This window comes from Pelodiscus sinensis, chromosome 24, assembly GCF_052426305.1.
Source record: "Pelodiscus sinensis isolate ZL-2025 chromosome 24, ASM5242630v1, whole genome shotgun sequence".
NCBI lineage: Eukaryota > Metazoa > Chordata > Testudines > Trionychidae > Pelodiscus > Pelodiscus sinensis.
In genome coordinates, this window is record NC_143075.1 from 2,757,076 (window position 1) to 2,782,806 (window position 25,731).

A 25,731-nucleotide genomic window follows, 5' to 3' on the forward strand; every position below is an offset into this window, starting at 1 on the left:
AAAATTCCTTAAGGCAGACATTTAGAGACACGACTGGCATAACAACTTGAGTGACTCGGTGTAGTTGTTGTGTTTGTACAAACAGGAAAGGCTGCCTGTTCTGGACACTCGTCTGAGATGAAATGCGGAGTCTTTTCTCCTGATGAGGCTAATTATGTTTGTTTTCCAGTTTTAATGGTAAATATTGTCCAGAGTACAATTTCACATAAATTAAAGACTCTAATTTCCTTTATTTAAAAGATTATCTCAGCAGCATTAGATTTAGTTGTGTTATTGGCACATGCATTACTTCCCTGTCTGCTTGAATAATTCATCAACTTAATGTCTTTACTTTACTGGTACAGTTTTACTTTTTTTTAAAAAATCAAGTAAACATAATGCAACACAGTAGAGATAAACACCAGCATTTCACTAGCCTTAGCAGATACTAAAAATGTATAACTCTTTGTAAACTTAGTTTATAGCCTTTAGATACAAAGTTGCATTTATAAATTCTAGATTTATGTGTGTGTGTGTGTGTGTGCACTTTATACAATTCATTTACTAAGTGCAAAATAATAATTTTGATGCCACTTATCCTTGTGAAATCCAGCACACAAATTTTAGGACCTTTCTTATATTAAACATCTTCCCAAAACGTTAAGTAAATGATATTGCACATCCAATATGCTTTACAGTGGGTATTTACAATGCACAGATAATACATGAGCTCTTAACCTTTTTAGGAGTAACCTACACTAACGCACAGTCGAAAATACTACGATCAGTGCCATGTGGCCTAATTTACATTGAGGCCCACACCTTATATTTCCAAATTACCTGACCTGCCAGTGTTTGATTCCACAATTCTTGTTTTGCATCTGCACCTCATCCATTTAGTTAATGTAGCATTTAATTTCCCAGGCTTTTCAGCAGGGAAAAAGGACAAGTCTGGCCTAGGGCTGTTCTGTGTCCTGTCCGTGGTTTACCTGCTTTCATGTGCATCTGGATTTGGGGAAGAAGGCGAGGAAGTCACTGAGGGTGACTCTGAAGCTGCGGGCCTGGGGGGTAGCGGGGCTGTCAAGGGCGATAAGAAAGGCAGGAAAGGAGCGGGCTTTGGAGGAAAGCTGGAGCAGATCCTCACTGAGTAAACTGCAGTGACACCGGTAGGGCTCTGGCAGTTTGCACCATGCGAGGATCTGCCCCCGGGCGTTCCGATTGACGGAACAGGGTGATTTCATCCCGGGGGTAATTCTAGTGGCTGCAGTGGGTGAAATTTCCGGGTGAAATTGTTATGGACAGGGGCGGATATACAGCAGGGCGAATGGGGCGGCCGCCCCGGGCCCCGCGCTTCAGAAAGCCCCGCGCATGCGCCGTGGCGCTGCTGCACATGCGCATGGCATCACTGCGCATGTGCCGTGGCAAAGGGGGGCCCCGCGGAATTATGCTGCCCGGGGCCCCGCAAAACGGTCATCTGCCCCTGGTTATGGATAAAGCCCTACAGTCCCGTGGGCTCTGCCCCGCAGCCACAGGGAGTCCCCGAGACCTCCACAGACAGGTGCAGGGCTCACCTCCTGCTGTTCTCTCCCCAGCACCAGGGCTTTGGACAGCAGTGGGGCCCACCCCAGCGGACAGTCCTGCGTGGGTGGGAGGGGGAAGGTGGGGGCATGTCAGTGGCTCTGTCTGTCACCACCTAACAGTGGTAGCTGGTGCCGTGGGAGTGGATGAGGTCACCTAAGGTGCAAGTTCTGGGGGACAGGAGGAGATCCAGGGAGCCAGGAGAGGAGGAGACGCTGCGACATAGTGGTGGGGGGCTGTCTGCTCTGTAACCCGGGGTCCCCCTGCGCTGTGCTGTGTGATTCCCACGGACTCACCCACATGTGCATTGGTCCAGACACCTAGTCCCGGCCTGAGCAGAGAACAAGGCTCTTCTCCAGGGAGAGACAAAGGGAGGGAGGAGGAGACGGACACCAGGTGTCGGGGGAAGGATCAGTTGCTGGCTGGGAACCATGAAGGGAACAACCTAAGCTGAGGACTGAGGGTCAGGGGGAGAGGGAAGGGGGCGCTGGACCCCCTAACCTCAGGGGTCTGAGGCATCCTGGCCTTGACTCCTGTAGCCACGTCACGTCTGGGCTGTATCCTGGGGAAGCAATAACCCCTCTATTCTACTGGCTGGGGGTGTCTGTCCTTGCTGCTACGAGGCTGCAGGATCGAGGGGATCCCCGACTGTGCCGTAAAGCGGTGACCACGGAGGCAGGAGGAGACGCCAGGGGTCTGAGGGTCACTGTCATTCTGGGAAATGCAGACTTAGTCCGGCTGCGGAAGCGAGAGGCCCCCAGTCCATGCGACAGCTCTCTCAGGCAGACACCTTCAGTCTTGGGCTCCCCTCTCCTCCCGGCCTGTAACACCGGTGACACTGCCGGCTGAGGAGAGCCCTCGGTCAACGCCTGCTGAAGGAGGGGAACAAAATGGAGGTTGTTTGGGAGCTGACCAAGTTGCCCATTACCGTTAGCAGCTGCAGGACTTTGCTCTAGTGCACAGGTGCCTGGTGCCTGTGGGGGAGCGGCTGCAGGGGGGCCACCCAGAGGAACGGGGAGGGGACACACAGGAGCACCCCATTTAGCAACTCAAATTTTGGTGGCTGCAAGGGAGGTGGGGTGGGCCGTGCACCTCCCGAATGTGACCTTAAGTCACCTGTGCTCTTGTGTAGCACTTTGGATGCTGGGATGGTACCCCGCTGAGGAGAAATCTCCATGGCGTATTTCACTGCTGCCAGTGGCCGCCTCTGTGTGTGCCGGGGTGTGAAGTGGCCGCCTGACCAAAAGAGCAGGGCTGACATGCAGGAGTGAAGGAGTGTTGCAAAACAAACAATATGAAAGGGGAAGGCTGCTGTGCTGTTGACACAGGGTCCGATGGGTCACTGGGTTATTCTGTTTGCTTAAGGAAAAAAATGGCTTCCTTCTTAAATTGTATCTTTAGTCACAAGCAGGAGCCGGGCTAATGATGCCTACCAGGCGAGGCGAGGCGAGCAAACACCTGCCATTCAAGAGGTCAGACATCTGCAAGGAAGTTAACTGCCGATTGCGGACCGCCTCAGAGAATGCATGTCCTCTGGGGCACACCTTAGATTATCAAATGATTTATAAATCTATTTATCCTGCCATGGAGTGCAACTGTCAGACATAGATAAGCAATGATGGCAAGGTGAATTAAAATATCACCTATTCGGTCACCAGAATGAATCCTTCACAGAGAATTTGCAGAGCCTGATTTGAATTTTCCAATCATGGGATCCTAGCTGATGAATACAAATTCCATATTTTGGCATTGATTTAATTATTTCCCCCTCGGAGAACCGATCAGCTCTTGGGTATAATGGTTGCTAAGTGGTCTCGGTAAACAGTTACAATTCTGTTCCCTTTCTGGAAGCATCACTGTTTCTAGCTAAAATAAAGGGCTGACAAAGAGCGGTGCACACATGGACCCCCGCCCCTAGATGGGGGATGCGTTTCTGAATTGAGTGAACAACGTGCACGTTACAAATGCAACGAGGTACAAAAGACTCACAGAAATAAACACATACAAGTGATGTCTGATTTGTAATGAGGGGACTTGATTCACAGCTGAGGGACATTTAATTGGCTTCCATTGTATCAGATCTACGGCTGTGTCTACACTGGCATCCCTTCCGGAAAAGGGATGCTAATGTAGCACTTTGGAATAGGCAAATCTGCGGAGGATATAAATATCCCCCGCGGTATTTGCATTAACATGGCTGCCGCTTTTTTCCGGCTTGGAGATAAGCCGGAGAAAAGCGCCAGTCTAGACGTGATTCTCCGGAAAATAAACCCTTTTCCGGAGAATTTCTTATTCCTACTTGAAAGTCTAGACTGGTGCTTTTCTTCGGCTTATCATCAAGCCGGAAAAAAGTGGCAGCCATCTTAATGCAAATACCGTGGGGGATATTTAAATCCCCCGTGGATTTGCCTATTCCAAAGTCTACATTAGCATCCCTTTTCCGGAAAGGGGTGCCAATGTAGACACAGCCTAAGTGTGTACACAATGCCAATAAGCAGAGCTGAACCCGGGACCTCTGGAGCTTAGTGCATGGCTACGTCTAGACTGGCATGATTTTCTGGAAATGCTTTTAACGGAAAAGTTTTTCGTTAAAAGCATTTTCGGAAAAGAGCGTCTAGATTGGCACGGACACTTTTCCGCAAAATCACTTTTTGCGGAAAAGTGTCCATGGCCAATCTAGACGCGCTTTTCCGCAAAAAAGCCCCGATTGCCATTTTTGCGATCAGGGCTTTTTTGCGCAAAACAAATCTGAGCTGTCTACACTGGCCCTTTTGCACAAAAGGGACTTTTGCCCGAACGGGAGCAGCATAGTATTTCCGCAAGAAGCACTGATTTCTTACAGTAGGAAGTCAGTGCTTTTGTGGAAATTCAAGCAGCTAGTGTAGACAGCTGGCAAGTTTTTCCGGAAAAGCGTCTGATTTTCCAGAAAAACTGGCCAGTCTAGACACAGCCCGTGAGTCTCTGCAGCTGAAGCTAGAAGCCAGCAGGCTCTCAGCTAAGGCCACAGAGGAAACTCCTCCTCTCTTTCTGTGGCCATGTCCACACTAGGAAACTATTTCAAAATTACTAAATTCGACTTAACTCCTGATTTAACAAATTTGAAATAGCATGTCCTCGCCACAGGGAAGCCTTGAAATGAGTTCGAGGCTGGCTCTGTTAAAGTGGACGTGCTACCTTGACTTAGAGCACCAGGAAGCTCTGGGGAGTCATTAGTCTGAAGGACTCTGGGAAGTTGTTATTTCAAAATAGCGGCACCGGAGTGTCCGCCTGACTGTTATTTTGAAATAACTATTTTGGAATTAGCGTTATTCCCCGAGGAAAGCGGGAGCACAGATTTCAAGTTAAGTGGCCTATTATTGTGAAATAATAATGATTGTGAAACGGGCTTGGTAGTGTGGACACGCCACGTATAAACTGGACTAAAGGGGAGTTATTTTGAAATACAGCCCTGGCCCTAGGACTTGACGTGGTCTAAGTACCACTCCTGGGGACAGTGCCCCACCTCCAGAAAGGATGTGGGTTACACGCATATTTGTGAACCGTGCTCATTTTGTCTCCCCTTTGGGGATTCAGGGCCCGTTTCCACAAGGTAATTCTTTTAATCACTCCAGAGCAGATCAGGAGTCACTCCACTGTAAACAAGGGGAGAAGGAAGCCCTCAGTTCCTACAGATAAATTCTGAAGTTGTGTCTCCCAGGCTCTTCTCTGACACCGATTGCCCTTTGTCGATGTACTAGCCTAAGAACTGGGCAACCTAACTCCCTTGGAGAACGCCAAAGGAGGGAAAAAGCTCCACGTGTGGTAGCGCATGGATCACAAGGTGACCCTGACTTGGGAAGGCAGTTGCTACTTTATAGGAGAGGGGCATGTTAGTAACACTTTTATTAGCATTTAGGGACAATGGTAAACTTGATTAACTACTTGCCCATTCTTTGCAGGCCAAAGCACAGTTCTTTCTGGGCCCCGCCACTTGTCAGCAGTTAGTGGTCATTATGTCATCATTTTGCTGTAACAGTTAATAGAATAACGATTTATTTCTCGGGGCTGATGTTTTAATGCCTTTCTCTGTTATCCCTCCCTGACAGCCAGTGATTGCTGCAGCTGTTTTCTCTGGGGCACCAGGAGAATGACTGGTTAATAGAAGGATTAACTGGGCTTTCAGCCACCCCCTTTCCCTCTTGACTCTCAGGTCCAGACTATACTGTTGAGCCTCACGGACAATTCGTTTCCACATCAGCGCAGGTGAAGGTCATGACAGGCCTTCGATTTTTTCCAGTCCCTTTGCTTTTTCAGCCTCAAGCTCACAATAGGCTCATCAGGTCAATTGAAACCTTTGAACCGTACTTCTATGGAATTTGCAGCTTAAGAATAACGGATCCTTATTGGCTGGGAAACTGGGCCACTGTCACGACGCTCTTCGTTCTCGGGGTTTGTGACATTTACTCGCGTTAGCCCTAAATGTCTCCATTTGTGTTGGTGAATTTGTGTTGGTACGTGGCCGAGGCAGGTCTGTTCCTAGCTGCCCTTCCCATGGGACAGTTCTGGAGCAGAGACGCACACAGATCACTTCTCCCCCGGAACGTACTGGGCTGGATTGGGAGGCCTCAGTGGTACCGTTCTTGGACCCACAAGCTGGGCCGTCCCGGCAGTTCAGGGGAATGCCCACCTAAGGAGGGAAATTTGCTCCCCACTGGGTCTTTGACGGCTGCTATTTCTACACCTGATGGTGCTTTCATCTGGAATGGTCTCCCCTCTCCCCTCTGTGCATGAGGCCTGGCTCCATAGCAGCCCGATGGTCCCCGAAGGAGTGGGATGAGAAGCGAAGTACATGGCTGTCTAGGGCTTTTAAAAGCAGAGGTGGGATGACTTAGCTGGGGTTGGTCCTGCTTTCAGCAGGGGGTTGGACTCGATGACTCCTGAGGTCCCTGCCAGCCTTGGGATTCTGTGGTTGTAGCAGGAGTGGTCTTATCATCCAAGTCAGAGTATGGGTGGAGAATGGCATGTTGTGATCTCCAAAGGCCCTTGTCCGATGGACCATCTGTAGCTCGTGGACCACCTGCAGGGTCTTTCTCCAGTGAGGCATATTTGCAGTAGCCCAGACACACGCTGGCTCGATGCTGGATCCCGTGGAGAGGTGTGGGAGGGACTTTCCAGTAAGGCGATAATAGGCACAGAGCGCAGATTTCTCTCCCCGGCTCAGCTCCAAGGGGAGTTCTCCGTCAGAGGGAATCAATCCGACCCGAAGGTTCCACTTTTTGATGATCACAGAGGCAGGCAAACGGTGCCAGGCCTTGCACAGGCGTAAGAAGGCTCAGCCCCGTTGGCAAACAGGCCCCAAGAACTCTCCGCTTTCTAGTAGGATCTCTCTTAAAAATGTTCCCCGGTGGCCTAGTGTGTGAGTGTGGAAGGGTTACGGTTAGTGATCCTCCCAGGCCTTGGGAGCCACCGGCCATTATGTCCCAGATTGCTGTGTTTCGCTCTCGGGATGTTTCTCTGCATGTTCACTTCGGCTGTACCTGGACGTGCTCTCCAGCTGTAACATGCATTAAGCTGCTAACAGCTGTTCCCCTCAGGCTTAAAATCTGCCCTGTGCTTTCCTCCTCCCCAGACTCTTTACTTCCACACATCTTTAAACCACCCCAGCATCGTTGCCGTGGTGGAAGTGGTGGCGGCAGCCAAGACGCGAGAGGGGACGCACCAGGATCTGACGTGCGGGTTTGGAATTCTGCACCTGTTCAACAGCAAGTCAGAGCCAACAGACATGGCCACGACAGACAGAGGGTAGGTGCTGCCGGCTGCCACAGGAACAAGGAGACGCTCCCCTGCTCCCAGACCTGCTTTCGCTTCCTTACATATCCCCCCACTAAGTGGTAGGCAGGACTACCTTTCCAGGTGGCTGCTTCCCTTTGCATGCCTCAGAAAAGGGCAACAGAAATAATGAGGGGTTTGGAACAGCTGCCATATGAGGAGAGATTCATACAACTGGGACTTTTCAGCTTGGAAAAGAGAAGACTAAGGTCGATTGAAAGGTCGATAAAACCATGGCTGGTGTGGAGAAAGTAAATAAGGAAGAGTGATTTACTTGCTCCCATAACACAAGAACTAGGGGTCACCAAATGAAATGAATAGGTAGCAGGTTTAAAACAAACAAAAAGAAGTATTTCTTCAGTCAACCTGTGGAACTCCTTGCCAGAGGATGTTGTGAAGACCAAGACTATAACAGGGTTCAAAAAAGAGCTAGATAAATTCACGGGGGACAGGTCCATCCATGGCTGTTAGTCAAGATGGGCAGGGAAGGTGTCTGTAGCTTCTGTTTGTCAGAGGCTGGGAATGGGCGACAGGGGAAGGATCACTTGATGATTCCCCGTTCTGTTCACTCCTGGGGCACCTGGCACTGGCCACTGTCGGAGGACAGGACACTGGGCAGGATGGACCTTTGGTTGGACTTATTCTCAGTGTTCTTATGTTCTTATGGTGACATTGTCAGGCTCCCTGTGACACCTGTTAGTCCCTGGAAACCCTCCCTGTTTTGAGAATCGTCCCCATCAGCAATGGCGGGGGCGGGTGGGGGGGTGGGTAAGAGCCAGGGTCTATCTATATCCTGGCATCTCAGTAAGCTGCTGTCCTCTCTTGCTGGCCAAGAGTCGATGTGATGGGGACAGGGGCTGGCTATGTCCTGAGCCACAGACCCACTGTGGGAAATTCGTTCTGGACTGTAATTATCTAAAATGCGCTTCCCTTTAACTCTAGGCTCAAGCTGTATCATGGGACGCCGCGAGCGCTCCTGCACCCGCTCCTGCAGGACCCGATCGAACGTAAGAACCTACAGAACTCCTTGCTACCGGAGCGGCGGGTATAAGCGGCGGGGGCAGGCGTTGCCTTCCCAAAACGCCAGGCATAGGTCCGCCCACTCTCCACCCCCAGAACGCCTGCTGTAGGCGCATGGGGTAGAGTGTTGCTGCCTCCAGCACCCGCCCTCCCCCTGCTCCGGGGCCGCAGAGGCTGGTGCCACGTGCCCTCCTCTGTCCCCGTGGTGCTAACGGCGGGGCCTGAGCAGAAGGGGTGGGGCTAGGAGTGGGTCTGGGGATCCCACGCCTGCTCCTTTGTCTGCGGGCGGGGCAGGGGCGGGGCTAGGGGCTCCCACGCCTGCACCTTTGTCTGGGGGCGGGGCTAGGGGCGGGGCTAGGGACGGGTCTGGAGCTCCCACGCCCGCTCCTTTGTCTGGGGGTGGGGGTGGGGCTAGGGGCAGGGCTGGGAGCTCCCATGGCCGCTCCTTCGTCCGCTGGAGGCGGCGTGGGCTGGTTTCTGTGTTAGCGTGCCACACGTCCGGCTGCCCAGCCGCCCCAAACGGAGCCGAAGCGAAGCCAGCCGAGAAGGGGGCTGGTGGTTGCTGGGAGATGCCCCGGTGCAGTGTGCCAGGCTGTTCAAGCCCAGGGTCCATAGTTGCTCATGGGCAGTTGGGTTGGCAGCCACCAGGGCTCTTTGTCATTGCCATGGCTACCGGCAGCCTCATCTACAACATGGCTGCCAATGGCTGTTGCTTGTGCAGGGGCCTGGTGCTGGGGTGTCAGGGGGAGAGGGCTCGATTCCTGCTGCAGCCGTCACCTCCCAGGAGCACATGCCCGCGGTCTGGCCCTGATCCGGCAAAGACTCCCACTCGGGCTCAGCTGAGCGCCTGGGGGTTGTCCTGGTGGCTCTGCTCAACGGGAATAAAGCTAACCATGGCTGTGAGTCTCTGCAGGGTCAGGCCCTGGGACTGTACGCTCTTCAGGGCCTGGAGTCTGCAGGCAGCGTCTTGTGCAGCACCAGGAACGTGGGCAGTTCCCAGAGGATTCCCCAACCAGGTCTCCCTCTGACCTGTAACCCTGCACCATAGCGGCTCCCCAGGAGCGCATAGGGAGTTCTCTTCCTGCACCACATCCACAGCACAGGCGGAAGAGTGGGCACCGAGCCATGGTCTGAGTCTCTCTCTCCTGCCTGGCAGTGGGCAGCCTTCGCGACAGAGACACTGAGGTGAGCCACCCCATTAATTACGTTGGAAAGGACCAGACTGAAAACAAGGAATCCTGGAACTGACAGGACCTCGTGAGGTTATCGAGTCCAGTGCCCTGTCCTCATGGCAGGGCCAAGCACCGGCCAGACCCTCCCTGCCAGCTGTTTGTCTCGCGAAGGAAGAAGGAAGGGTTCTTTTTCCTTTGCCTGGGAAATGGGCTCGCGATCTGTGCTTTCTAGGCTACGTGACGGTGATTCCCACTTCTGTGCGCGACAGGGCTAGGTGACCGTAGCAGAGCTTAGCTCTCAAGCCCAGTCTGGCTGGCTGTACAGGCCGGGGGCACAGAGAGCCGGGCAATGAATGGAAGAAGGTGCCTCTGTGGATCCTGGCAAGGAACGCTGACGCAGCAGTTCCACACAAACAGGCTTCAATTATTCATAGAGCTGTATTGATTGAACACTGCCCACAGGCGTGCACCGCGCATTATAAAATATTAAACACAAGAGCCAGATGCCTTGCAAAGCCTGGAGCAAGGACCTTGTTCCTGTAGGTGCTGCTTTCCTGCAGGTCGGGACTGAACGTGCTAGATGAACTGGAGCAAAGCTGAGCCGCAGCAGATTGTCCCGAGAACCGGTCGGATCATCCCAGACGAGGAAGCGGGATGGAGAAGCAGCTGCACTGTCGCCAGTTTTGCTTTCAGAAGCTACTTTTTTCACCAGATGTTTGCAGAGATGAGGAGTCCAATCCAGTGCCCACTGGAGTCCGTGGAAGGAGCTTCATTGTATTTCTGCCTCCTGGCATGCTAGTCAGACCCATGCTTTCTCTTCCCAATGTCAGGGCTCCAGGGGGGTTTACAGCACTGGGATATTGGCGATGACAGCGTGGCTCCAATGTCTGCTGCTGGAACCCGGGGAAAACATATTCACATAATCAAAACAGGTTAAGCCAGGGGCAATTTTTTAAATTTTGCAAAACCTTGCTTGGTAGGCTTTTATTTTGCAGATTTAAACGGGTATTTGGTTCTTGGTCCCATTTTGCTGAACCTACACTGGCGGGCAAAATGTGGGAACCAATGTGGATTTGAATACGTGGCTATGGTTTTGGCCCAACTCTAAACTGACCATACGGAAAAATATTCTGAGCAGTTTTAGCAAATTTCAGCTAACTTATTCTACAGTTTGCTCAAAGGAAATGAGCAAGGGAGTGGATTTAAAGTTGCTTTCAACAACAAAATGCAACTGAAAGAAAACTTAGTGGAACAGCAATCAAGCCTAAGCTACTAAGACTTGTTAGATTTGTTTCCCTCACTTTTGCCTAGGACACAGTCTCTCAAAATGATCTTCCACAATGACCTATTTTCTTTCCTAGCAAGGAAAACCAGACTCCCTAAACTAGCAAACAAAGCCAATACCTGCCCATTAATGCAGGGACTAAGGACATGTCTTCACTAAATGGAAGATTACTGCTGCCACGATCAATCTTCCAGAGTTTGATTTAGCAGGTCTAGTTAAGATCCGCTAAATCGAACTTGGAGGGTGCTCTCATTGGCGGACAGTTGTGATGTCACGGAATAACGCGCCCCAAATCAGCTCTGTGCAGCCCCAGTTCTTTTCTGAAGGGGACTCAGATGCTGGTCGTTTGAAGATACGTCTCACTGCAGACTTGCATAAAGCACACAAGATTACGGAGCCACCTAAACAAGAGCATTGAGTGGCAGGGCTGTTGAAGAAGAGACGGGTTTTTCTTCTAACGTCTCCACAGCTGAGTGAGAGTAGAACCAAGTCATTCTGAGTTGCTTAATCATAATCCTCCAGAGTCCGTGCATTGTTTTCGCTCACCATGAAGTTGCAGGGGGATGAGCTGTAAACCCAGACCTCTTAAAGCTAAGCGTGAAAAGGCTCCATATTAATTAATGAAGAAAAGCGACTTTTTAAAGGCAGGGTGGCGGGTTCGAGTCCTGGGTCCCCTCCCCCCCAACCGCCCCATGGGCAGGTGGGATAAAGGGTGTCTTGAGAGCAAGGCGGTGGGGCGGGTTCCAGCGTGGCCTAGGGGATGGGGTGTTCGCCTGGGGAGGGCAGGATGGCGGGTTTCATTGCTGCTAAAGCGGGCCTGTTTGATACCGCCATTTGATCTGTGTCTCCAGCGGGTGGCATCACAGTGAGTTGGTCTCTGTGTGTTTTCAATATTGCACCATGTTTTCTCCTCTTTAGAGAATAAATACATGACGGTGGTAGAGAACACTCACCTCCAGTACACCCTGCGGCGGCACCCGCCCCTCGAGGCCACGTACCACCTCTTCCCTGAGAACACGCTGGTGTCTGGGCTGGAGAAGATCCCTGGCTTGCTACCAACACATGGGGAAACAAGTAAGGGTTCCTTTCATCCTGATTCCTGCACGTGCAAGTCACACCACAGGGCAGGACGGTGGCCCCAAGCAAGGTGCTCGCGAGTTGCTCTGGACTCTGCCCGCTTGTCTGTCTGTGGGCACTTGGATTGGTATGGCCCGGGCTGCGGCTGCAGCTGGGTCCTCTCTTACCGACAGAGCCAAGCCTGTGAGCTCTCTAAGGCCCCAGGCCACCCCCACCAGTCAGTAATTGCGGGAGGGAGGAGAGAGCCCTGAACCACACACCTGCCAGCGTGACCATTGCAGGACGGGAAGCGAGGAGCCAACCACGGGTCGGGCGAGGGACGGTGGGGATGGCGAGGAGGGAGGGGGTGCTGAAGAGCACTGGGGAGGGGTCATTGCAGAACAGCTGGTGTGCAGAATGCACAGTCCGGCACAAAGGTATTTCTAGAGGGAGCCTGATTCTCCCGGCCACTGCCCCGTCACAAAGCGGGACCAGCTCCATGGTGGCCAATGGGCTCATGCTGTTGTGAGCCAAAGGAGAGACAGAGCCCCCCTCCCCCAGTTTAAGTTTACCCCCATCGTCTAGGGCCGGTTTGTGGGCCGAGCCAAACGCACCGGCTGCTTCTCAGGACAATGCCATTGGTGTGGTCTGGCACCAGCTATGGGGCACAAGAAAGGCCTGGCCCCAGGGGCGTCCGGTGGCTTAGGCGAGGGACACTGCCAGCCTGGCCCCACCGCACACCGCCCCCTGCGTGCCTACTGTAGGTGTTCTGGGGGCGGAGTGTGGCTGCCCCAAAGGCTCACCTGCCCTGTGCTCCTGGCTGGGGAGGCTGGAACCATCTCCTCCCCTCCCCAGTGCTCCGGGAGCCGTGCTGCGTGTACCCTCCCCTTCCTCTCTACTCCTTCCCAGAGGTCCAGGGAGTCTGGGGAGCACTGGGCACACTGCCCTGCCCCCTCCTCTTCCCATGGGGGCGGGGCCTCGGCAGAGGGGGCGGGGCTGTAGGTGGGGCTAGGGCACCTGGAGGAATGGGAGCCACGCAGAAGGCAAAAGGGAGAGCAGCAGGGAAACTGGATCGTTTTCCCCACCCCAGGACTGATACTTTCAGGGGAAGCGGAAGCGTAGTGAGCTGGACAGGTCAGGCCGGTGCTGTTACACACAGAGGAGTGTTTTCCAGGGGCTCGTTCCAAGACTGCGCTCGTCAGGGTGTTTCCAATGGGAAGACAAAAACAACGAGGAGTCCCGGGGCACCTTGGAGGCCAACAGATTCATTAGGGCACAAGCTTTTGTGGGTAAAAGCCACTCCATCAGATGCCTGGATTTCCAGGCCACTGTGGCCTTATTAGACAGACATTTGCTTTCCTCCCCTCCCCCAGTGCCGACTAGATGCAGGTGGGCCTACCGTGAGGCGCAGCGTGCGCTGTCGCTGGGACAGTGCCAGTCGTTGGGGCTGCCAGCGAGAGAGCTGGCCACTAAAACACTGTGCTCGCCCGTGAAGGAACCACCGCGACACCTCATCTGAGAAATAAACAGGAGGAGCAGGATTCCCATCCGCACGCTCTCAGTGGCCAGCTGAGGCTACGTCGACCCTGCAGTGTTATTTCAGAAGAAGCTATTCTGGAATAGTGATTCCGAAATAGCTTATTTTGAAATAGCACGTCTACACTGCAGGGAAGCCTCAAAAGGAGTCCGAGGCCGGCTTCCCTAATGGAGACGTGCTCTCTCGATTTAGAGCCCCAGGAAGAATACTCAGAATGGCCCTAGTGGGGGCTATTTCGGAATAGAGGCTGTGTAGACTCTCTATTGCTGTTATTTTGGAATAGGCATTATTCTTTGTAGAATGAGGTTTACAGAAGCCAGAACAAGCCATCTGTTATTTCGAAATAGCGGAATTGCTGTGTGGATGCTCACATAGTTATTCCGATATAACTCTGCTGTGTATCATAGAATCCTAGGACTGGAAGGGACCTCGAGAGGTCATCAAGTCCAGTCCCCTGCCCTCACGGCAGGACCAAATACTGCCTAGACCATCCCTGATAGACATTTATCTAACCTACTCCTAAATATCTCCAGAGATGGAGATTTCACAACCTCCCTGGGCAATTTATTCCAATGTCTTGCCTACCCTGACAGTTAGGAAGTTTTTCCTAATGTCCAACCTAAACCTCCCTTGCTGCAGTTTAAGCCCATTGCTTCTTGTTCTATCCTCAGAGGCCAAGATGAACAAGTTTTCTCCCTCCTCCGTATGACACCCTTTTAGATACCTGAAAACGGCTCTCATGTCCCCCCTCAATCTTCTCTTTTCTAAACTAAACAAGCCCAATTCTTTCAGCCTTCCTTCATGGGTCATGTTCTCTAGACCTTTCATCATTCTTGTTGCTCTTCTCTGGACCTTCTCCAATTTCTCCACATCTTTCTTGAAATGGGGTGCCCAGAACTGGATACAATACTCCAACTGAGGCCTAACCAGCGCAGAGTAGAGTGGAAGAATGACTTCTCGTGTCTTGCTCACCACACACCTGTTAGACACCCCCAAGTGAGAATCCCAGAGGCTCGTCTCTTGGCTGAGGTGTAGCCGGCCCTGTCATGTGCTAAAAAACCCACTTGTGGACTGGTCGGTGGTACCTGTGCCTCAGTAGCCATTGTCCTGTGCCCGGTGGATGTTTCCTCCGGTTTCTTATGGGCGCTAAATGCAGGGCGCAATGCTGGGTCGCGGTGTGTTTTGCTGCTCTGAAAGCAGTCGCTCTGAGGACAGAGTGTTCTTCGATGCCCTTGCCCAGAGAGGAGGCGGTTCGGGAGCTCTCCCGTGTAACGTGGCAAGCTACAGAGCAGCCGGGAAGTGTTTGTTATCCCTGCCACGGATCACGGAAGCTTGGACCGTCCCTGGATATATCTGTGGGGGGGAGCCCACTGTTCCCCCCAGTGTGCTGCTTCTTTTGGGAGGACAGTGGGGTTTGCTACCTCTCCCATGGATAGGCCAAGAAAGGCAGCCAAAAGAACGGCCAGACCGGGTCAGACCTTTTTTGACACACTTCATGAGTCCCACCAGCTACTGTCTGAGACCCGAGCCCTCTGCTCAGCGCCTCCCGTCTCTGCCCCCGGTGTGGGTCAGTGTCCCGGCAGCCTGGCTCTGTTAGACTCTCCTGCCCACTACAGCCGTGGGCCACACGGGCTGGGACAGGGAATGTAACCCTGGTCTCTCATTCGTCACTGACCCCATACGGGGCGGGGAAGTGGGACTTTGTACGGCCCTATCTCTGCCCTGTCTGCTCTCCGCCTCCCCACCTCCCCCCGGGCAGACCAACCCTTACGTGGCCCAGGCAGGGGATGGTGCCATGTAGGCAGCTGAGTCCTCCTGCCCTGTAGGAAGGGTTGTGGGTGGAGAACCACATTAGCGAGCTTGGGGTGGGTAATTCAGGCCAGTTTCAGAGCCCTTGCTCTTCCCGCTGCCAGGCGAGAGGCTAACGCCGCCCACGCGGGTTCAAATGTGGGTGCCGATTTCCTTTCTCCTTTTCATGCCCCTGGAATCTCAGCAGAGACGGGAGCGACTGACAGCTGGTGCCCTCCCCCGATGCAGACAGGCAGCCCTGCTTCCTGCCGGAGCTGGTTTCCTGCTCCGGCTCCCCGGCTGCAGGGCACATTAGCTCTGCTTGGGCGGTGGCAGAAGAGCCTGCCAGCACACAGCACAATCAATTATTCACATCTCACTGCTGCAGCGCAGCCGCGGCAAGCCAGTCGAGACGCTGCGCTCGTATTTTAGAGTGGGCCGAATGTCGGAACGGCTCAGGCGGAGCGTACGAACCAACGGCTGCGTGAGCTGCAGGTGCCTGTGCTAGTTTGAATGGGCCACGTGATGTTATTGGATGGTGAATGACACAGGGAAATCATTGGCCAAAAAAGACCTCGTGGCTTACAGCGTGCCTGAGTGCCTCATGATGTTACAGCAAGATCCTGTTTATTGCTAGACACTAAAGCCATGTCCTTTATTGCCTGGCCTCCTTTCAGACGGGCGCTTTACCTGGCGTGTTGATCCAAGTGTTGTTAGTGACAATAGCACTGGGTGTGACTATCTACGCAGGAGAGGTTGTTTTGCATCTGTCCCTTCCTTATGGAAATAGCTCTGATAACTACTGGGACAATTCAGGCAAATGAAATTGCAGAATGAGGCCCGTGGGGAAAAGGCACCTTAGAGATTAATGTCCAGAGGTGTTTAGTTTTAATTTAGGGCTGTGTATCTGGCTTTTGTAGACCTGTCCTGACTGACACAATTACAGAACAGAGAAGGGAAGAACAACCAGGAGGGGTCAGACCAAGGGTCCATCTAGCTCAGTGTCCTGTCTGCTGACAGTGGCCAATGGCAGGTGCCTCAGGGGTAGGATCACTTGATGATTCCCTATTCTGTTCACTCCCTCTGTTGCCCATTCCCAGCCTCTGACACACAGAAGTCAGGGACAGCATTCCTGCCCAGCCTGGCTAATGGACTTAACCTCCATGAATTTATCTAGCTCTTTTTTGAACGCAGTTATAGTCCTGGCCTTCTGGCGAGGAGTTCCACGAGTTGACTGTGTGCTGTGTGAGGAAAAACTTCCTTTTGTTTGTTTGTTCATTTGGTGACCCTAGTGCTGGTGTTAGGACAAGGAGGCAGCATAGAGACAGACCGGTTGCTAGGCTGGGACCTGGAGTGGAAATGTACACCCAAAGAGGTCTCACCGGGGAGGGGGCTCAAAGTAGGACTGGAGCAGCCAGTCACTGTGCGGAAGATTGATGGCTGGAGCTGAGGACGGAAGCCAGGTGGCTGTCAGGGAAAGACTGAGGACACGCCTCTTTGGTGTTAGCTTCCTGAAAAGCCAGCAAAGAAAATAAAGCAAACCGCTCTGCCTCTTCTTTAAATGTGGGGTGTGGGAGGGAAGAGAGAACAACAATAGGAGCAGATCAGTCTTGGGAAGTTTTTGAGAGAGCAACAGGAGAGGCAAAAGCTCAGCTGTCCATGTGAGTCAATCCTGTGACTTGCTATCATCACGTATTACAGCCCATTAATACTGCAGAGTCAAGAGGCATAAATCTATTTCACAGAACATGCTGTTCAGAAGCCAAAAAAAGCCCGTCCACGGCCTAAACATAGAGCAGCCCCAGACGTAGCATCCATATGACAGCTTGTGAGCCCGCTGTGCCAAGGCCTCAGGTGCCCGTCTGGGAATGACTCGCCGGCTGGCATCTGTCTGCCCCCCGGAGAGAATGGCAGCACGGGGGAGTGCTGGATAAATGGCCTCACACTGGGCTAATCTCAGCTCTGGTGAGTCATCTCTGGAGTCATGAGGATGTGTCTGTCTCCATGTGTTTTAAATGATAGCGCAGAGACCTCTAGGTGAAGCTCCGGGAAAAGGAAAAGCAAGTGCCCTTGTGGATTTGACATGAAGTGACAATTCTTTGAATGTATGTCGCACTGTTCATCAGAGAATACAAAGCTCTTGACAGATATTCACCAACTGAGACTCAGTGTCTCCGTGAAATAAGGCTCATTTTGAGCCGGGTAAACTGAGGCATTAGCACATTAGATAAGTGATGTGATTGTTGACGGTGTCTTGGTGCGTCAGTAGCAGAGGAGGAGGGAGGGCCCAGCATTCACAGTCCCCTGCTTTCACTTCTTGACATGTTCCCTCCTCCATCAACCTATCACATCACATAATGAATTGTCACCCCCATGTCGCATGGAGTCTTTAAGTCAACATGTGGCCTTTACAGAGACAGCTCATGGGGCGGTGCTTGAGGGCCTTTGGCGCTGCGGCAAGGCACATAAATAATAGTAACGAAGAGAGTAAATGAGGAATTTGGTCGAAAGGGGATTGACTGTAGAATAAATTGCCCTGAGACCAGACGGAAGCAAAGAGTGTAAATTGCTGGAAACGCATCTCAGTTTGTTCTGGAGAAGGGATGAAGAAAGTGGCAACAGGAATTAAGGTGACAGAGAATAAAGGGCTCTCAGGGACTGCCAGCCATTCCTCCCCTTTCCGTAAGTTATCTCACTTAGAACCTTAACCATCCGCCCGGAGCTGAATGAGCTCGACCATTTGACAACGAGCCCTGGAAGCTGGATTCGGTTACTCTCAAATAGTGACAGTAGCCGTGAAATATGTAGCTTAAAAGCCTTCGTAATTTCAGAGAACCCCCATCGCGAAGCTGTGACGAGAATGAATTGTTCTTTTGGGGGGAAAAAAAGAAAAAAGAACCCCTATCTGGTAGTGGAAAGCTCACCCTAAGCTCCCAAAAGCGCACGCATATTAATCAGCGCTAATCTGAAACCTGGGGAACGTCCAGCGACCAGCAAAACCGCATCAGTGGAAACGGCGACTTCGCTTATTTTAAAATGCTTTCCAGATAGCACCCTCGTTTCCTGGTTGCATGCCCCATTGGGCGTTTACACTGGCCTGGCTAACAGGACCATGGGGTCGCTGTCCACACCTGGGATTTCAAAGGATAATTTCTTCCAAGTGTCTGATCTGCCCAGTTGGTGCAATTAACCATTGGAGCAGCTTGGATTGCTGTGGAATTTTCCATCACTGGCTGTCTTTAAGCCAAGACTTGTCTTCTTAAAAGATCTGCCTTAGCTCTATCAGAAATGATAGGTTTGATGCAGAAATTAGTGGGTGAGGTTCTTTGGCCTATGTTGTGAAGGCAGCATGATCATAAATGTTGCTTTGGGTGTCATCATCTACAAATTGTGCTTGTGAAAACTACTCTACTGGCTACTTCCTCTTATGGTTAAAAAAAAAAAAAAAGTTTCCTAATGTCTAATTTAAACTGTGCCTCTATAGTTTCTGACTCCTGTTGCCTCTCTTCAGTTATCCGGTTTCCTTGAGGTAAAATACCTTCGAGCTATAAATGTAATGCCAGCAGCTGCATCTTTTATCCTTAAAGGAGACACAGAATCTTTTCAATCTAGTGCCCTGTTTCGCTGATTGCTTCTCTTCTGGGGCACTGCGGTAGATGAGTGATGGACACTTCAATTAGTCCTTCAGTTAGAGGAGTCTTAGGACAGGTCTACAACTTGTATCCAAGTTCTCCTCTTGCCCAAAGCAATGCCATAAAGAAGGATATTTGGCCAGGGAAGTGGGATATGATTCGGATCCACGGAAGCCTAACTAATCCCTATCCATGCGTTTTCAGTGCTCTGCATTCAGCAGTGGCTTGGTGGCTAAGCCCATGTGATTCGGAAAAACTACGGGATAAGGACAAGATCATCAGGTCTTCAGGGGTGTCTTTGCTTAGAAGGCCCTTCTAATAACAACGCCCCTAGAGGCCTCTCTTTGATAAGATGCTCTGTCCTCAGACGCTGTGAGCTCTCCAGAGCAAAGGAGCCCCTGCAAGAGCCACACGTGGGGCTGGACAACGAGGTAGTTACAATAACACAGGGCAGGAGATGCCAGGTTGCCTGGCGAGTGCATTAGCCATGGCTAATAAAGAGCCAGTAATCTGAAAAGCGGGGGTAGGGCCACTCTCCGGCCCGCCTGGCTCTACAGGCTATGCTTTCCCACTCTCTCCCCTTGCTCCTGGCTCTTACTAGCAGGAGCCACACGTTTTCCCGCCTCTTCAGACTGTTCCCTGGATTCATAACCCCCGTGGAGCTCCGCCTCCCACTGCAGCACGTCGGCCCCCTCTGGTGGCAGACACGGGGAACTGTGGTTTGGGCGTGACAGGCACACAGCGTCAGGGATATTTATAAACATCTGGCTTCAGAATAAAGGCACAGGTTGGACCTCCCTGGTCCTATATCCTTAGGATCTGGCTGGTCCCAGATGAGGGATTTTCTGGCCCCCTGCTGCCACTGCTCCCCGCTCTGCCACCCCACCAGGCTTCCTGGCTCCATCCCCCTGCAGAAGCATGCCGGGTTCGCCCCCGCGTCCCTCAGTGTGCCAGGGCGCTCTGATCCTGCTGGACCACGGCTGTTGCCAGACCAGAGAGTCTGGGTTTAGAGAGCTGCAACCTGCAGCAGTGTTATTGCCAAATAGCCCCCCAATACACAAGCATGAAGCTGTTTGTCCTGCCTATTCCCTGTCAGTTCTTCACTTCCAGTTACTTAATCCCTTCTAAAAACCCGAACGGCATTACGAAAGCAGGCCAGCGATTCCTTGCTGTGTGGTCGTCAAGAAAAGCTTTGTCCTGAAAAGTTAAGTTCTTTCTGCCACTCTCCCCTCCCTGCCTTAAGCAAAAGAACAGAGCAATAAATCCCGCCTGGAAGCTGGACAGAAAAGAACAGGGTGGCTGAAATTGGTTCAAAATGGGCAGTTTAGACAAAGCGCACCCTGTAATTTGATAGACTGAATCTTCAGATAACAGCGTAGATGAATCCGGTAAGGTGTATTTGGTTTCTCAAATTGAATTAAGGCTGATTCTAACTTCACTAGCACTGATTTGCTATGAACTCCCTCGTTCCTTACCGCTCCCGCAGCTCTGCCTAACCACTGCTCTATCCCTGACACGCTGTGTTATTGAGTGCTATTGTCAGGCACTTTATAGATTCCAGGGTTTGCTTTTAAGTTCCTCAGGTAGGTTTGTTAATGCTCAGCCGCGAGTCGTGCGGAGGAGGATGAAATCTTATTCAGGGGCTTTTCTGTGGAAAAACGCTCCTAAGGATGAGGTTCCTTCCTCTTTAGTTTTCCCCAAACTTGCAGCCCACCCCAATTCCTGCCAGGTGGAAGATCGACAGCCTCAGCCGCAATCAGCAAGGTAGCTTGCTTAGCCTTGTATTTTTAGGACAGGAGGAAATAGCTCAGCTCTGATGAAAATAAAACGGATGGGGTTCAGAATACTTCTTGGATGGGCAACACATGGGTAACACTCACCTTGGGCTAAACTGTACAGATTCTCCCCTAGAACTTGTGGGCACTGGAGGTTGGAAGGAGCAAGGACTGTGCAGTCCAGCTCTCTTGGGGCAACAAAGGGATGTTTCTATGAGGCTGAAAACAGAATCGGCGATAGTGGGGAAATGGTTCCCCGCGAGGGACTCTGTAGAGCTGAGATCCGTGGAACCATGCCAGCATAAATGGCTCCCTGTTTATCCGTTAGCATGTTTAATCGATCAGTGATCTCTGAATATCTCAACGTGCATGAAACCCGGGTATGTTTGCTTCGAGCAGGGGAGAGGAGCCTTTTTTGGGTTGGGAGCCACTGACCCACAGGAAAATCAGTCAGGGCCCCATAGAAGTGAGAAGCAAAAACAAACAAAGAACCCCCCAAAAACCCTCACTGACATCGTCCCCTACTGAGGAGAAAGACACGTCCCACATTTCCCTCACACACCAGAGCCTAGTAATATAAGAACATAAGAGCAGCCATACTGGGTCAGACCAAAGGTCCATGTAGCCCAGTGTCCTGTCTGCTGACAGTGGCCAGCACCAGATGCCCCAGAGGGAGGGATCACAACAGGTAATCCTCACATGATTCCTCCCCTGTCTCCCACCTCCAGACAAACAGAGGCTAGGGACACCATTCTTGCTTATCTTGGCTAATAGCCATTGATGGACCTAACCTCCTAGTTTTCACAACATCTTCTGGCAAGGAGTTCCACAGGTTGACTGTGTGCTGAGTGAAGAAAAACTTCCTTTGGATTGTTTTAAACCTGCTGCCTATCAATTTCATTTGGTGACGCCTAATTCTTATATTATGGGAACAAGTAAACAACTTTTCCATATTCACTTTTTCCACGCCAGTCATAATTTTATAAACCTCTATCATATCCCCCCTTCGTCTCCTTTTTTTTTAGCTGAAAAGTCCAAGTCTTTTTAATCACTCTTCATATGGGACCCATTCCAAACCCCTCATCATTTTTGTTGCCCTTCTCTGAACCTTTGGCTAGATTTTGCATGCTCCAGCCCCACGATGGGTTGGCAGGAGGGCGGCTGTGAAGCACCTGTGTGGACTCCCCAATGCTGGGATGGGGGACCCTGAGTTTCATGAGCCAGAGCCAGGGGCTGCATCCATCCCCCAGGACTCGGAAAGGGCATGGTTGTAATTGTCTGTGCTAGGGTCTGTTGGTGCCATTTTTAAGCATTTCTTCTCTATAGCTTCATCTTTTTATGCCCTTTCTGTGGCCCTCAGTCCAACCGGTGCCTTTCACCGTCAGCGAGCCTCGCCTGGCTCTGCCCATCCTCAGAGTGCAGCCGAAACAGGAGAGTATGGGGCGGGGATGAGAGGTGGGTGGCCCAGTGGGGTTCCACCTGCGACCCTGTGGCCTCCCGACTGCCCCTCCTCCCCCACGTGCCTCTTGCACACTGGGGCACCGGAGCCCTGCACTTCCTTCCCCTTCCCCTTCCCTCTCCTTCCCAGCATTTTCCGAGCACCGCCAGTCACTTGATTTGTGCTCCGCCCTGCTGCTCCGCCTCCCTCGTTCCCTCCCAGAGCCAGAATGCTGCGGCCAGCTGATTGGCGGTGTTCCAGCTCTGGGAGGGAGGGGGAGGAGCGGGGATGGAGTGCCAGTCTGGCAATTTGTGCCTCCTTCGAAAGTGCTGAGAGGGAGGGGAAAGAGCAGGAAGCGCAGAGCTCCGGTGCATGTGGTGGAGGGGGCAGCCAGGGGGCCTGCAGGCCACAGGTAGAGTCCCAATGGGCCGCAGGTTACCCACCACCAGTATGGGGTCACTCCATTTCAATTTTCTTTCCAAGCCTTGCCTTGCCAAACTCGGTGCCTCTGCGGCTGTCCCTTGGAGCGGTGCAGAGCAGTGGAGCTGGGTTCATCCTTTCTGGCATTTCCCGTCCGGCAGGCCTGCTACATGGAATGTCATTCTGTACAGCAGAGTAGCCGCTGGTCTGGGTTATTGAAGCACGTGCGCGCTTCCTGTCCAAAGGACTCCGGTGCGATCCCTTCCGCTGCTGCCACTGGTGAAGTTGAGGGGATCGGTCGCTGTAATTCTCACAGGGTGTCTTACACGTCCACCGCTTCAGTGCTCCTGCCTCAGAACGCTCGGAGGAGACTTTTTATTAAACGTGGAGCGGCGAGCAGTGCCGGTCTGGATTCATCGAGCGGGCCTTAGCCTCGTGAGTCCAGCCTCTCTACTAATGTAGTTGAACAGTTATCTTGGGCTGAAGACATCTCTCCAGTGCCATTAGGTATGTCTGCACTAGCTCGTTAATTAGAGCTAGGTAGGCAAATCAGGCAACCGGAGTTGCAAATGAAGCCCAGGATTTAAATATCCTGGGCTTTATTTGCACATTCCCATCCGGCCGCCATTTTTAAAAACCCCTTCGTTCGAATGAACTGCCCACGGCTACACGCGGCAGTTTAAAGTTAAGCCGAACTAAGTCCTTAGTTTGGATTAACTGTTACATCTCATTCCACGAGGAGTAACAGTTAATCTGAACTAAGGACTTAGTTCAGATTAACTTTAAACTGCTGCGTGTAACCGCGGGCAGTTAGTTCGTACTAAGGGGGATTTAAAAATGGCAGCCAGATGGGAACATGCAAATAAAGCCCGGGATATTTAAATCCCGGGCTTCATTTGCAACTCCGGTTGCCTGATTTGCCTACCTAGCTCGAATTAACGAGCTAGTGTACACATACCCATAGTGACTTGCTAGAACAATATACATCAGGAGAGCGCTGGGCCTTGGAGGGCTGTGTCCAGTTCACCTCCTTACCTTGCTCATGCTGGTGGGCTGATCCGGATCAGATCATGGATTTCACGTTAGGAAGCAGTGACCTCGTGCATGAGATCTGAATGGGCCCCACTCATACGAAATGTGGTGCTGTAGGTGGATGGGGAGGGAAATAACCCAGGAAGAGCCGAGTCCAGAGAACAAGAAGGGCTTATTGTTCCACCCTTGCCCCATAGTTTTGGCTGGGCCATCCTTACCCATATGCATAAAATGGTAGGGCCCCGCAAAATTTGGGGCACCCTGGGTCTCAAAGTCCACCCACCTCTTCCTACCCCGGTCCTGTGGCTCTGCCTCCTCCGGAAAGGATGTAACTTTAAAGGGAAGAAGCCGGCCCGAGCGATGAGCAGAACATTGGACCGGTGCAAGGGCCGTTCCTATGGTAACGGAGCCATTTCACAGGCACTTGTCAGCCCCAGGTACGCACTGTCAGCGTCTGGACTTGCTGTGGGAGGCGCCAGGACCTGAGTGTGAAATATGTCATGAGTGTGGCACTGAAGAGTATAAAATCTCAGCTGTACAAATTGTCATCTCCTCCCCCGGTTGCCGTCCGGCAGAGGAGCCCCAGTTTAATAGCACTGCCTAGGGCCCCATCAGTCCCCTCAGCCGTGTTTGGGTGTCACATTGTCCTTTCCTTGACTATGCAACTGGAAGTGCATGCGGCCCATTGCAGCTTCGGAGGGCCCTTGAGTCAGCTGTAGCCATCAGACAAGCTGGCCTGCACCTCCTCCAGTTGTTGTACAGTTGCCCAGCTCTCTCCCAAGTCGGCACGCTGGGATAACTACGTGTGTTGTGGACTTGGGGCTCCCGACCTTGGGACCTGCTAAATAACCAGGCTGACTTGTTGGCCTTTCCTAGCGCGATAGCCTTGCGATGGTTCACCGCAGGTGTACGAGGTGAAGGGAGGGGTGCACCTGGTTTTCTTTCTGGCTGGAGAAGCGTATAAGACATGAAAGGAAACCAAGCTGAAGGGCTAACAGATGTTCCTTTGCTTTGATAATCTACTTTCTTTTAATGACTAGTTTGTAGAATTTGTTTCTGGAGGCATTTGGAAGGAGAAATTCGACTTCTCCCAAAGTTAGCATTTGCTTATTAATTTGAGCTGCGGAAAGAGAAGAGCTCACTATTGAGAGCTCTGTGCGAGGACCACCAAGCTCAGCTGCATTCTCCGTTGTGGTCTGGGAATGGGATGGGGCAGCGAGGCTGTGTTCCGGATGTTGCTGCATTCGGTGGGTGACAGCAGAGTAACATATGGCTGGATGTCTTTGCAGATGATTTCTTTCGAAAACCCCACCTCATGAAGTCGGTCACATGGCACGTGGATAAGCTGTCCATCCATTTGTACCCTTCATTAGAAAAGTTTGAGGAAGAGCTGCTGGATTCACTCAATTGTGATCGTTTACTGAAGGTACCGTAAATCCCATGGCCACGCCCGGGACCCCTTTATTAGCTTGGTATTTTTATCGTGGCAGTAAACTGACATTAGAAGAAGACTTTCATCTCAAAGCATATTCATAGCTTTGCTAGCAACTGGGTCAACTGTATCTATGAGTCACTTTGTCTGCCGTTGATGCTCCGGGGTGAAACATGGGATCTGTTTCACAGTGCGCAGTGCCATCACACAACCGTTCAGAGTGGTGGGGTGCAGGGTACCTTATCTAACTGACGTGCTGTGGAGGGAGGTGCTATATGATGAATCAAGGGAGAACCTAGCCAGGACTCAGGGAGTAATTTCCCTCTCCTTAGGAGAAGCACCTTAGGAGATTTAATGACCACAGACAGCAAGACCTAGGTCTTAGCCTAGTGGTGAGCAATCTACAATCCACAGGCTGCAGGTGGCCCATCAGGGTAATCTGATTGCAGATCATGAGATAGTTTGCTGATGTTGGCCAACTGCAGGCTCCACCCCATGCAGCTCCTATTGGCTGTGAGTCTCTATTCTCCGCCAGTGGGAGCTGTGGGGAGATACCAGCCAGCGAAAGGGCTCCAGGGTGGAACAGAGAACCGTGGCCTCTGGGAGCTGCAGGGGGTGGAGCTTGCAGATGCTGAACATTAACAAAATGTCTTGCGGCCTGCAGTCAGATTCCCCCGATGGTTGCAGGTTGCTCACCCCTGCCTTAGCTCAATGGCGAGGTCCTGGCTCAGTAAGGACTGAGGGCAAGTACAACTGCCTGCTCTCCACCATTTCCTAGA

At 52.0% G+C, this 25,731-nt stretch overlaps 1 protein-coding gene across 5 annotated transcripts in view; it reads left to right on the plus strand.

Annotated features, from left to right (window-relative positions):
• The window catches only part of NPHP4 (nephrocystin 4), a 128,672-nt gene that overhangs the window by 19,278 nt on the left and 83,663 nt on the right, over positions 1-25,731 (plus strand). For all 5 annotated transcript variants that reach the window (XM_075906446.2, XM_075906449.2, XM_075906448.2 and 2 more), the window contains exons 5-8: positions 7,166-7,338; positions 8,308-8,372; positions 11,761-11,916; positions 24,810-24,946. In XM_075906446.2, coding sequence (XP_075762561.2) covers positions 7,166-7,338; positions 8,308-8,372; positions 11,761-11,916; positions 24,810-24,946 — 531 coding nt within the window. The remainder of the gene's footprint in view (positions 1-7,165; positions 7,339-8,307; positions 8,373-11,760; positions 11,917-24,809; positions 24,947-25,731) is intronic.